The sequence below is a fragment of the Ips typographus genome, linkage group LG12, assembly GCF_016097725.1.
Source record: "Ips typographus isolate SLU linkage group LG12, UJ_Ityp_2.0, whole genome shotgun sequence".
In the NCBI taxonomy this organism is placed as follows: domain Eukaryota; kingdom Metazoa; phylum Arthropoda; class Insecta; order Coleoptera; family Curculionidae; genus Ips; species Ips typographus.
The window spans coordinates 1,272,617-1,286,433 of NC_138433.1; the positions used below are offsets into that span (position 1 = coordinate 1,272,617).

General features: G+C 40.2%; 2 protein-coding genes across 10 annotated transcripts in view; one reads left to right on the forward strand and one right to left on the reverse strand.

The window, feature by feature from the left end:
• LOC145736289 (kinesin-like protein CG14535) overlaps nt 1–13,817 on the reverse strand; it is an 80,213-nt gene that overhangs the window by 51,399 nt on the left and 14,997 nt on the right. For both annotated transcript variants that reach the window (XM_081990618.1, XM_081990616.1), the window contains exon 4: nt 9,010–9,569. In XM_081990618.1, the coding sequence (XP_081846744.1) occupies nt 9,010–9,569 (560 nt within the window). The remainder of the gene's footprint in view (nt 1–9,009; nt 9,570–13,817) is intronic.
• Nucleotides 1–13,817, forward strand: part of LOC145736308 (uncharacterized) — a 62,592-nt gene that overhangs the window by 33,265 nt on the left and 15,510 nt on the right. For 7 of the 8 annotated variants that reach the window (XR_014179882.1, XR_014179889.1, XR_014179888.1 and 4 more), the window contains 4 exons: nt 10,050–10,116; nt 12,974–13,202; nt 13,259–13,381; nt 13,436–13,507. The gene's annotated coding sequence lies outside the window, so the exon portion shown is untranslated. The remainder of the gene's footprint in view (nt 1–10,049; nt 10,117–12,973; nt 13,203–13,258; nt 13,382–13,435; nt 13,508–13,817) is intronic. The other variant, XR_014179887.1, reaches the window with a different exon arrangement.

Below are 13,817 nucleotides of genomic sequence, written 5' to 3' on the forward strand. Positions count from 1 at the left end.
TCGACTATTTCTAATAGTGGTCAAAAGTGGCTTGAAAAACTTCCTTGAAAGTGCCAAAGACCTCTAAATGCTACTGAGAATCTTCTTAAAAGTGTCGCAGGCTTTTACAAGTGTTTTAAACCGTCCTAGAATGGTTTTAAATTGCCAGAGGCCTCTAGAACCATTTTGAAAGTTCCACGAACCTTTAAATGCTGCTGGTAACTTGCTAAAATGTTCCAGAGCCCTTTACAAGTGTCTTAAACTTTCCCATAACTGTTTTATATTGCCAGAGGCTTCCAGAACCATTTTGAAAATGCCAGAGATCTCTGAATGCTATTGAGAAAGTACCAGAAGGTTCTACAAGTGCTTAAAACCTTCCTAGAGTGGTTTTAAATTTTCAGAGGCCTCTAGGACCATTTTGAAACTGAGAGTATTTTAACCATTGACTCTGACGTGGAGCTTGACAATATATATCGTTAAATTCCTCGATTTAAGAAAGAATAGAGAAAGCCTGAAAGGGTGACAAATCTGGCCAACAATAACCCCAAATACGTCAAAACGGCTGACGAAATTTGTCCTCAAGAACACTGGTGGAGTGCTTTCTCATTATCCCCCGGAATTTCATTACTTCACTTAAGAACAAAAGGAGGGGGGATTGCTTAACCCTTCCGGGATTCTTAGCGCCCCCCAAGATCATTAGGACTTATTGGCACCGGAGAGAGTCCCACGGACCAAATTGTAGAATTACTGTGATTTTTGTCGGGAAATTCCTATGAACGTTTCGAGCGCTCGTCCATCACCAGGAGCCCAATTACCGCTCCCATTTATGTACGCCATTTCGATTTTGCTAATTTTAGTCGTTTAGCCCCCGGTTGGCGTTCTTTAATTTACTCCAAATACAAAACTGATGTGTTTGGTTTCGGTGACTTATGGCCGAGCCGGACAAGATGGATGAGGCCGTTTTAAAACGCGAGCCCGAAAGAATGCCGTGTCGAGTGTGAACGTGGCTTTAATAAAACAAGCAATTCGCACTGCATCGGCTAAACTGTTGATTGTCGTTAATTAAAGAACTGGACGAGTCGTTGGAAGTGTATATATTATATGCCGGGTCGATTTGAAATATTAATTTGACGGGAACATTTGCGATTCTGACAGCGAAACGCCATTAACCTGTTGAATAATAAATGCAGACCGTTTCACCTGAAGTTGGGCGGCATTTGACAGTCAAACAGAAAGCTCTAGAGATTTGGGATTGTCAACGAGCCGCCCATGACGTTATAGTAATAATGCATTAACACTGCATACGGGCTAAGTTTGGCTGAATCGAGTTAATCCTCTCTAGGGAGACTACGTCACTCGAATGTCACGTGGCAATGGTAGGAAAAAGCCGGCTTAAATCGACGGGAGTCACAGGTGTCCCGTAAAAGGAGCCGGGACGACGGTAATATTTATTTATCACCCTGGTCGAAAAATAATCTTCGTTCCCAAAAGTCAAAGCTCGTAAGTGTGATTTAAGCGCCCTCATACGACAAAGAAAATCCGCGAATATGACAAAAGAAAGAGAAAGAAAACGCTTTTATTACACGTTATTACAGTAGTATTTTCAGCTTATGCTGGACCGCGGGACGAACGGAGATGATAATAGTCTTTTATGAATTCTTTTCGAGGCTTGCCGTTTTCACTGGCTACGTTTATACCGCAACCTTCCTCTCCTGATGGAGAGGTTATTTTTGAAAAGTCATACTAAAATACAAAGTAGTGATTTTACTAGAGACTTCAATCTAACGTAACTAATTGATTTGATTTTTATGATATATTTTTAGCTACTAAAAGTTAGGCAACTCAACATACAAACTTTCTTACCTACTATAATATTTGAGTGGCTTTCAAACTGAAAGTGGAAGGCCTTCAAATAGTTCGCTGATAAAGACGATACGTATCTGTATGGTTCTTACTAACATTTGAAAGGAGACGAGTAGATCCTACTTATAGATTCCTCAATATTAAAATCGACTTTTCTCGAGTTTGAGGCACAAAGACTTACTGATAAGATATCGGGCTGCTGGCACAGGGTTGGGGTAGGGAACAAGGGCTGACCCTTTTCTGAGTTTTGCTTTGGCATGCAAATTTCTAGGTCCTTTGATATCGCTCGGTCCACCTGTCATCCGAAGGAACGGCACATTTGGCAACCCCGATCCGGCTCATTTGTATTCGTGCGGCGCGTTTCATTTGACGCGCGCCTCCTCAGTGTATGTGTATGTCTCTCCGGATTTCTGTCTTAATAACGCAACTTCTGTTTCGTATGTCGTGCGGTTTTTAGGTTAGGAGTTTTCGGCCCGACGTTCCCCTCGCAACTCCACCACTCCTACACTATTTCAGATAAGATGGGAAAACTCTCTGGATTTTCTTAGAATGGAAGTAGCAGCAAATGTGCCGTAAATCAAATGATTAATAGCGTTTAATTTGTAGAACAACATGTCGCAGAATCTAAATGTGTATCTCCATCAGGAGTTTTATTTTTGGTTCGGGCCAGAAGGCGAGACGCGGGGAAAACTTTCTCTCTCCCCCTTTTCCTTAATAAGTGAACTTTGCAAGTTTCCGGGTGATAAAATAAAGTTTTCTTTATGCTTCATGTAGGTTGTTGTTTTTCTGGCAGGTACATTAGTTATCCAGCTCTCTCTACCGCCGAAATTGACTCTGATATTTAATATTGACCCCCGTTAGGGGCGTATTAATAGTTTCATCAAAATTCGACAATTTCTCTATAACCGTATTGACGTTGATCAATTAATCACCGATAATGGGAGCCGAATATTAATCAGGCTTTATGATCGCGTATCTCGGTTTTAACTGCCAAATTTCATTTCGATAACGCGCTCCGTTAGTTTATTTTGTCGGTAAAACAGTGCTCGATGCTCATTAACATCAATTATCAAAAGTATGAAATCACGGTTTTTTTAAATCCACCCTATCCAAGGAATTTTGTGCAATATTTGAGTAGAAATTTTCAGTGTACAGAGTTTGGTCACCCTATAGGCAGTTTGAGTGGGAATTTGTCGGTTCAAAGCTTGGATTCAGTTATACTGAAATTTTTTATGCAATTTTTGTTTTTTCAACTGTTTCTGTATCTCTACTAGTTAAGTCAATTTCCCTGAAAAAGGGTCTCAACCAACCATTTTGACACCAGTTACTTTGACTTTTAATAACTCCCTTATTAGACCCATTTTTATAAACTTTTATATGTCAATGGATAGCCAATGAAACAAGCTTTCTATTGACATATAAAAGTTGACAGGTTGGCGATACTGTTTGTCCGCTAGATGGCGTCAAACTTGCACTATCAACTTACCTCAAATCTTCAGTGCACCAATTCATTTAACCTCAAATAACTCTCTTATTTGCAACACTTTTCCAGGACTTTTTTTTATGTCAATGAATAGCCAATAGAACGAGCTTTCCATTGACCGTCAAAGTCTGAGTTAAGCATTTTGCTCAACTCACTCAGTACACTTTAGGTTTGTAAACATGTAAACTTATTATAATATTTCTTCTCATTTTACAATATAGGGAAAATTTATGGATAGAATAGGAAAAAAAAAACAGATTGAAAGTAGGGTAGATTTAAAGACTCGCGTGCCATCTATGTGAAGTTGTACAAATCATCCGAAGGAAACAGGAATTTATGGCGGCATTTTAGATATAGACATCTATATTATACACGTTTCTTGTCCAGTGGCGTGCCTTGATTAAATTCTAGTTTATTGTATAGTTATCATTGGATCAGGGATTAGGTTTTAAATATAGACACTTAACCTCATTACCCCTCAACGTCTTAGCTCTATCTATACAGTGGCGTACGGAGAGAACGGGATTTTGTAATGCACACGGCTTGCAGCAGCTGCCGGACCGGAATTTATGCAATTCCCTGGTTCGATACAAAAAAATGGCCGCCTTCCGATATAATTGCGAGATTAATGGCCGCGAGAGAGAGTCCCGGACCGGCCATCAACTGGATCGTGGACGGCCATTTATCAGTCCGTTATTTATACAAGATGTTTCTCTGGCCGGGAATCGTGTTTTCGATCCGACCTGCGGGCGGTCGACCCCTGACCCTGATTACTCTTTGTACGCCGTTACTGCAAGAAATGCATTGGTTTAACGCGTCGAGTTTTGTTAGGAGCCCCCCCAGGGGCCTCCACGCTTATACCGAGATTAGATTCTCACAGACAACGTTGTGTACACAGCTCGAACCTCGCGGCCTATTATTTGAACCCGAAAAGATGTACGTGAACACGCCACTGCTCTAATTCTGACATAGCCAAGTGTCAAAGTTGTCACAATATGACAGATGTTATTTACTAATATTTCTTCCTGTTAGGACAGGAAATAACGTTTCCAAACTCATAGTAACAACCCGTCGAACGTAAATGAAATAGTTGCGTTACCCCAAAATATTTAACATTAACCGACAGTTCGAATCCTAAACTCTATTATAGTTTCTAATTTTCCATAACTTCGTATCTCCCTTAAGGGAGGGGAATTTGGTTTAGATGCACGTACTCACAACTGGCATTATTGCGTCCAGATTTCAACATTTTTCATGTTACCATTATTCAAAGAAGGGGAATCATCCCCTCCCAGTCCCAAACAATCAATCTCCAAATCTTGACTTCGGTTCGTGCTCAAAAGGTTTTACTTTTTTTTTATCAGACACTCCGAATCGGAAACTGTTTAAAAACCTTTGTTAGCACCGTGCTTTCGTTTTTTTTTTCCTTCTCTCTTTTATTATTAAAGAGGCCAGTGGCGTAGGGTTGCCCTAAAATGCGATGGGGCGCGATAAGGGGGGACCCTGTCCAAGCATGCCACGATTTGTCACCCCATAACATTGTGTGCCCCAACGCATTAAAATTAGCGCCGGGGCATTAGGGTTATCTGGACGATAAGCCCCCCTCTCTCAAAGTTTGATTGATGCCCAAGTATTTTGTCTCGTTACGTCAGCTATGCAGATGGGCGGTCGGCACGTATCCAGAAAAGTCCCCGTTTTCTCGACTTGTTATCGGCCATGTTTTATTCATGCGCCTGGAAATGGGCAGTATTAATCAAACACGTCGGCTGTCCCGTGAAAAACTGCCATATCCAGAGTTATTTAATTATCGGGAGGGCCAATGAAGTCGGTCATTATTTAAAGTAGACGCCGGGGAAAAGCGAAGGAAAATTTGACAAATCGTCTCGACCGGTTTTGGTCGCGTGCACAACCACCACGGCCACGATGCCGGATTTCCACCTATCTCATTCAACATACCCTATTTACTTTAGACGGTTAACCATCTTCACCAACACACAATCACCAGCAAAAAACGTATGTCGGTAATTAAATCTGATATTGATTGATTGTCAAAATGATTACAGTTTTTAGGTTATAAATTAAACAAATTTTTAAGTATCTGGCACATTCAAAATGGTCCTAGAGACCTCAGGCAATGGGGTATTTTGGCAATTTTTAGGTTGTCAATAGTAGTTAGAAGTTTAAGACAGTTGTAGAAGCCTCTGGCACTTTTTAGAAGGTTCTCAATAGCATTTAGAAGTCTATGTAGCTTTCAAAATGGTCTTTTTGTTCTCTGGCAAATTTCATATAGTTCTGGGACAATTTAAAACAGTTGTAGAGGTCTCTGGTACTCTAGGGCTTCTGACAATCTAAACCAATTCTTGGAAAGTTGAAGACACTTCTGGCACGTGACTGACGTGTACTAAACCGTCAAACTGACATTAGTTTCTGTCTCACTTGGAAAACAGTCATAACAAGCTTTTTCAATATTTAGCTTCTATTTTCAGACAATGTCACAAAATACTGTCTCAAAGAATTCATTGATTGGTTGATAATTTAAAACATTATTAACATCTCGTTTTCTGTAAATTGATACCACAATACTTGCTTGCTTTTTGAAATGATTTTTATTGATAATTTGAACAGGTAACAGTCTTTGCTCCTGGTCTAAATGTAAACACTCAATCCCAAGAGACAAATATTTTAGCAAGCGGTTAGGTAACGCAAAAGACGACAGGGCCACCCCAGGAAAAATCAAAGGGGGGACGCAATTCTATACATTTAAATTAGGTTTAACATGGTAAAGTGTGTAGGGAGGACGGAAGGGGGTTAATTAAGCGTTTTCCAGATCGCGGACCGGATTGTCCCTTGAATAATTTAGCGATCCCGTGTCGTTATCCAGGCTGTTGATTTTATTTACTCCTGTGCCCAGATTGGGAAAGGGCGTGATAGGGCTTAATAAAAAAATAAAACCGTTTTCGTAAAGGGAACAAGCCGAAACGAGGTCTTAACGGCCAGTTTAAGGTAAACGAGGCTTTCTGTGCGTTATAATGAGGCAAGACCACGATACGCACTCCCAAATTCCCGGTGCTGATATGATAAGAGTTAATGAAAAATATCCACCATTAGTTGAGCACTGTTGCCAGTTGTTTTTACTCTACGACCATTTTGAAAGTGCCAGAGGCCTCTAGGACCATTTTAAAAGTGCCCAAAAATTTAATGTCCCATAATATTCTCAATTTCAAAACTGTATTCATTAGAGTCACGTGACTGTTTTGACTATTTTTCAATACGAACTTGCAAACGTGTTTTCGCATTGCTAGTTTGTGCACGCAGCGCTTTCGCCACATCGTCAAGGTTTGCCTGCGTGCCATCCGAACATAAATAACAAAATAGACAAAGAAACAAAAACCAGGCCTATTACAGGACTGGCTAAGCCGTAAATCGCACAAACCAGTTACCGCGAGATATGAAAAAGCGTCTCCGCGACATCTATATGCGTGATTACAAATTATTACGATAAATTCAGTGTGGAATTTCGAGTTTTACGCTCGTAAATGCACTAATAGGGCCATAAAATCGAAATTAGCCCTTAGAAAAAAAGCAAGTCGATAGTGTTTTGCTTACGTAAGTTGTAATATTTTTTATGGGCGCCCACGCCCCATTAGCACGTAACTACGCAAGTTTTACGGCCCTGCAGCACTTTTTACCACCCGCCTGATTTATGACTTTGATAGTTGTTTTTATTAGACTTTTGATTTTTAAAAGTTATAAAAAAGCGAATCTAGAAGTAAATTGTCCATAAAATTGATTTTTATTCAAAACTTCAGGTTGAAGGAGATTGACGTGTTCTGACAGTTGTCACTTGACATTTAACAAAATGTATACTAAGTTAAATCACCTCCACAACACATTCGAATTCCTCATTATCCCGATCCGTCAGTGAAACATACACACCAACTATTAATCCGCAATATCAATTAAAAGCGACTTACCTCCGAAATCTGACGCGAATATTACATCCCCCCAGTTTACCTACCCGAAAGGGTGGAGTGTGGAAAATATCTGCCACGAATGTTAATAATATCCCAAGCCGAATTAACCCGGTTATTGATGAAACTGCCGCCTCACACCAGTTCATCCAGATAACCGGCGGCATATTTAAAAGCGGTTTTTAGTTCACCTAAATGCCCGTTCGTTATCATATTCAACGGCCGTTATAATCAATTTATATCAATTGGAAAGGACCAAAAATGCAAATTTTATCGTGGGGAGTTTTCGGTTTGTTTGCGGTTTTAGAAAATTGGTTTAATTACTATAATTATAACAACCACTTAGTGCGAATCACGCTATTGTATACGTCGATGAAAGACGCAATTTACATTGGATTAACTCCATATTTTGTATCTATAAATTATACCTCTACAGTAATTTAATTATATGTCATACCTTGTAGGGGCTTTCTCTACTTTGTCGCAGCTGCTCGTACTGTTTTGGTAGCTTGATGGAAACTCTGCTTGTTTTCTGTTTTTACTCTCTTTAACCGTTATGTGCATACAAGAGTCTTATCGCAAGTTCTCACACCGAAATTGTGAGAAAACGGATGTATAAATGCGTATTTCCTCCTTGTCTAATGTAAAATGAACTGGTAGATGGGAAAACGAAACTATTTTGATTGTCTCGTTTTGTACACTTTTAACAAATCCATTGTCTTGTGTGTGTTTTTCAGTTTAAACCAAAACGGCGTCTCTTTTACATGCAGGGCCCTTTCAAACCCTTTTTCCGTCATTTTAACGCATTACCGACCCATTATTAGGTTACAGCGTGTGATTAGGGCTTATAAAGCCTATTATAATAAATCTTCATTGGTTTTGGCGTTTATTCACAGGGCATCCCCGGACGATGCTTTTATTATTTCATATACGCAAACCACCCCACGCTTTTAATTAACATTCAGCCACCTGTTTTTCGGATTTAAATACCCTAGTTTTACTATATTTACTTTAAATTCCATTATATAAACTTAGTATTTGTTATACATTGTTAAGAGAACTGGCATTACTACTATGCAATTTTTTTCCAAGTAAATTTCGTCTCTATGAATAGATTTGGGTGACATTTTGAGTTTGTAACATTGTTTTTGTAACATAATGTCAAAATTATGAGATTGCATTGAGGGCAAAGTAAAATAACATAGTCCGGGCCCCAATAACGGTGACTTATTGTAGTAGAGCGTTGAAAGTACGCTCGCATTTTGAGACCTCGTTTTATTGGGCGCAGGTGTGTGTGTGTGTGCACTTTCCCGTGCCCTAGAATCCCCCGGTAAAGGTCGGGCCGTACCTAAATTTGGAAAAACACAAAAGGAACCTCCCTCGTATACGCACCCTTTCGGCGGAGAGGCCCCCGCTGGCGCCCCCGCCATTCAATCCGAAGTTGACTTATTAGCGACGACTTTGACAGATGGGGTGTCGACGGCTTTTAAAAAATTGTTCGGCAAATATTCGATTTCCCCTGTTCGGAGAGAGCGCCACCAAAGAAGTTTACCTTTGTGCTAAACCACCCCTACCCTATTCAAAACTGTTTTGAAAATCGGGGTAATTAACGAGGATTAAACGTGACAACGCCGCTGTATTGACAGATTGAAAATCCCCAAAAACGAGTGTTTACACTGTCAACTTTTTCTTAACTATTAGGTAGGTACTTACCGAGCAAAAAAAGCAGCAGCAGCCGAAGCTTGAGCCAAACTATTTCCCACACTATTGACCGCGTAAACGTACTTAGTTTCCGCGTAAACACCAAACACCCCATGGGCACCATCACACAAAACGTTTTGCTGGCGGTAGGCCAATCCGCGCACCTGGTGCTGATTTGGTACCGGCGTGGTTGTCGGAACTTTGAGGGTGCCCCGAAACGACCCGGGCCGTACGTTTTTGGCGACTTGGGGTAGACGACTTTTGGCCGGTCGGGGCTTCTCCGTGGGCATTTTGGCGCGCGAATTTGCGGTGATTCCCGGCTTGGAGCGGACGCGTCTGATCACTCCGGTCGATTCCGGTGCTCCGGACGCGGTTGTGGTAGGCACTGATGATAAAAGTCCGGGTCTGGCGCGTCCATTCACCGTCGTTGGCTCCCACTCTCGGTCGTGGATCCTTCCGCAAGAGGACGGCCGAAGATGCTGCTGCTGCTGGTAGTGGTGGTGCTGATGACCATTCATGTTTCTTTCGAACGGTGGCACGTAGTCTGGCTTCTTTATCAACTCCAGGTCAATCTGAAATCCATTAAACCAATCAATAGTCTAGACAAAAATAGTGATAAACCCAATGTGCCTGGTGATGTCACATTCTGTATATAAACAACTGCACATCCATAGAAATGAATAATTTTTGCAATTAAAACCAAAATACTTTTACAATCGGATTCTAAAAGTGGCGTAGTAATTTCGAACCGGGCACAAAACGAAAACAACCGAGGATAATTTCATGGAAAACGCGGAGAATTTTAATGGAAGTCGCCGGTATTTTGTTTAAAATAAATATGCGCCCCCCCCCCCTCGCGTTGTTTGTTAACAGTAGGAGGGAGAGAGAGAGATATTCGAACAATCTGGCCCGGATATTCCAATTTTCGCCTCGTTGTTAGAATCATTTAATTTTGTGCATTATTTAGACACTAAACTATATAAAAGCTTAATTCTTTCAATAGAATTATAAATCAAATTTGACAGTTCACTTATATTTAAAATTTTATTTAGGTTCATCGTGTGTTCAACCAATCAAAATGCCTCTCTATGATGAAATGACAGCTTGAAACATCTTCAGGTAATTATAATTTTTTGCATTATATTAGTTTCCAACTAAAAATCGGAAAATGTTGGTTATAAGTTTGCAGAGGCAATCCCTGACTGGTTTCCAACTCAAAAACAGTCAATGTCAAGTTTCATTGGTGGAATTCTCACGTGACTATGACGTTTTCTGACTTGTGGCCAATAGCTAGACATATTTCTCTGATTATTTATTAGTTGGAGATTATTTCTGGGAACAGTCCTATTGGTTTTAGTGTGGCATGCATTTTACTGTCATTCACTGTATTTTTAACCAAAAAGTGCCTGATATCAGACAATCAAATTGAAAACTCACCAATCACAAACTAACAGTCCTGAGTGGATTTAAGTATTATAACGCTTTAAGAAAAACACGACACATCCTCAATTTTCGCGTTTCCGTCTATCGATTCTCTCCCGTGACTTGTGCATTCCATTTTTCCAATTTTCCAGGATTAATTGTTTTAGGGGAAAGTGCGTTGCCGCGTCATCGGGCGATGATTTATCGCTCCAGTTCGTCCGAGCAAGATTAGACAAATTCTTGGGGTTTCCGCCCAAATAAAATTTCCCCCTTCCGGCAGTTGTAAATTGTAATTTTTTTGCGGCCCTGTATACAAACAAAACTGGTCGTGTGCCGTTTAATCAAGTTTGAAATGTCGCTTGCAGCAAAGAAATTAAATTAATTAAATCGTGCGGGACGAGTGGTGGGCAGGAGGGGGACAGACAAACAATAAACAATAACGCGTCCGGGCGGTAAAAGCCAAAACGGCTTTTATATGGTACGTGGACATTTGTTACGAGGGAGACGCGGAAAAAACAGGCAGTTAGAGAATTAGTCAGAGACAGGAACGGGAAATGACGCGTCCACCGAACAGGAATACGGTCTCTCGGCAGTTCCATTATCGCGCAAACAGATTTGTCAAAATGCCAAGGCCGAAAGGGAAAGTCGCCACTTTTTACTCCCACTTTGTGTCTCCTGTTCTTAGTTTAACTGCGCCATGATTCAATTACTGGCCCCCCCCTGATTTATTGGGATGCTGTAATGGATTCCCCGACTGTACTTTTGTTCGTTTTTTTTGCAAAACAATGAATTTGTCTTGGAAGCATCAGGTGCATTGTTTATCAGAGTTAGCTTTGTTCAATGGTATTATTCCTCACAAATTACCCACTGAGGGTGATTATAGGACAGCAATAACGTTGATTTTAAGTGTCCCTATAAGACGAAATTAATCTGACAGAAAAAATCCCAGATTGATAGGTGTATATATCTGGAGTTCTCCCGATAATCCCTCGGATCGGACGCTAAGATTGATTGATGGAACTCCACTGATTGAGCCCGATCGAGGAAAGAATTGCAATAATAGTTGGATTAAGAATTGGACGGTCTAGGGTCCATTTTATAATCAACTCAATAGTGTGAATTGTGTCTTATTTATCTTATTGTGTTAGAGTATACTAAATGAAAAATGAAAAAAACTTAAATAATCTACTTTTCAGTAACTTAAGTTACCTCAATGAACAGAAACATATGAATACCAATGCCAAAATGCAGAAAGCTACAGCTACCCGGCCCTATTCTAAGTATTGCTTATATGACCACTTTTTTTTTTCTTTGTTTATTGGGTCTTCTGTCTCACACAAAAAAAGGTTTGTTGGGAAAATGGAATTTCGCACTAAATTATGACCACATTACAAGAGAGATTAAAAAACATTGCTATTATTAACTTTCTTGACAGTTGGCGAATGAGCTGGTAGTGAAAACTTTGGTAGATTTAAGGCCCATTTAAGTTATGTTTCTAATGTTTTTATGGGTTAGCAACCTAACTTAACCTAGGCTAAACTTGTGATATGACTGTGACTGGTCATTTGCAAAATGTCACAGTTAAAACCTAGTCTAGTGTGCGCAACTGTGTTTACATACTTAATACTGTTTTTTTTTTGTATGTAAATATCGTCAATTTTATGATCTGACTTATGTGCTATGTAGGCAACACACCTTGCTTGTAGATGTTAATGTGTATATATCTGGAGTTCTCCCGATAATCCCTCGGATCGGACGCTAAGATTGATTGATGGAACTCCACTGATTGAGCCCGATCGAGGAAAGAATTGCAATAATAGTTGGATTAAGAATTGGACGGTCCAGGGTCCATTTATATGCCCTTTGCGACTGAACGAACGCCTTGGCAACTTCGAGTGACTAATACACAAGAATTCACGGTTCCGGTCTTTTTCTTCTCGCTTCCACGAGCCGTGTGAATCCGAAAGAAAAACTCGAGGGAGGCCCTTTCTTTTGTGTGGCTGTGGCTGTTTCTTTATCCCACTAATCTAATATTCATGTTATAAGTTTATGGAGTTTCTTTGACCCTCGATCCAAAGTGGGGAGCGCGACAACTTTTTTGTGGAGAACCGATGGACCGGGCCCGCTTAACTTGATCCGTCCCCGAGGCGCACTTGATTACTTTTAAAGTGGCTTTGACGTGCACTATAGAAAATAAAAAAGGTCTCCCAAAAAAAAACCCACTGATTTATTAAACGTGCTGTACCGTCATAACAAAAGAATCGCTGTCCCCTCCATATACGATATTTATTTCAATCTGTACCAAATGTGACACACCGTATAGTGAGTGAAGGGGGGGAGAAGGCCTATCAAATTAAAATGGGCCTCGTAATATATGGCTTTCAATTAAAATAGCTTTGGCTGTTTAATTTGGATGTATTAGGTTTATTTGTCACTGTAAATGGGATGTGCAGCCGGCAACTTCTTTTTCCATATTGTCTGTTATATGATCTGTGGGAAACATATCTAAAGAACTTGTAAACTAAATTACAAATATTGTCTTTCTGTTTCAAAGCATTCAAAATCAACATTAAAGTAGCGAAAAGGGAGGAATGATGCGGTATGGTTCAATTTCTCACCCTCAGGGCCGTTAGCACCCTCCAGCTTGATGATATCTTGTGCAATCAACGCATCTTTCCAATTCCCGATAACGAATTGCTGTGCATGCTGATTACTTCTGGATTGACCAGGCACGTACTAGCTCCTTAACACGTCGATGGAAAGGTTACAATCCCGACAATAAGGTCAATGGTTCCCACGAGTGGTTTCGAGATTTTTTAAACATATTCTTAACTTATAGTATAGCCCCAATACACTAAGATGTTGTAATTGGTTGGAGTTTCTGCAAGTTCCCAAATCCAAATGGATGATCATGTCATACCTAGAAAGTTTTGAGGATTCTGCTTCATGAAGGTCTTTCGAGGTAATCCAGACACATTATGCTACTAAAAACAATTTTGGAAACTTGTTTCTTTAGGTGTATTGGACTAGACTAGACATTGAAGTGAATTAAGATGGTGGGGGCAAAGAACATCTCCTTCATTTGAAAGTAAGTAAATTAGAAATTTTCTTACATTACCTAGTTGAAAACGGTGGGGTTGTCAAACTGTTAAATCCGGTTCTGTTACCTAACCAGGCTTTTGCATACAGAGAAGCAGTAATTAAAAATAACGCACCGAAAATCACAGACATTCCCTTACAACAATATGAAAAGCAATGTATTGACATCAAAGCGGAATATGCCGACAAAGGCATTCTGAAACTTTTTCTTTACCGACCGTTTGTAAGCGCTGTTTACCCAACGACCAGTAACACGCAATTTCCCGACACATGTCCGGCATGTACGTGCGGTCTGTTTA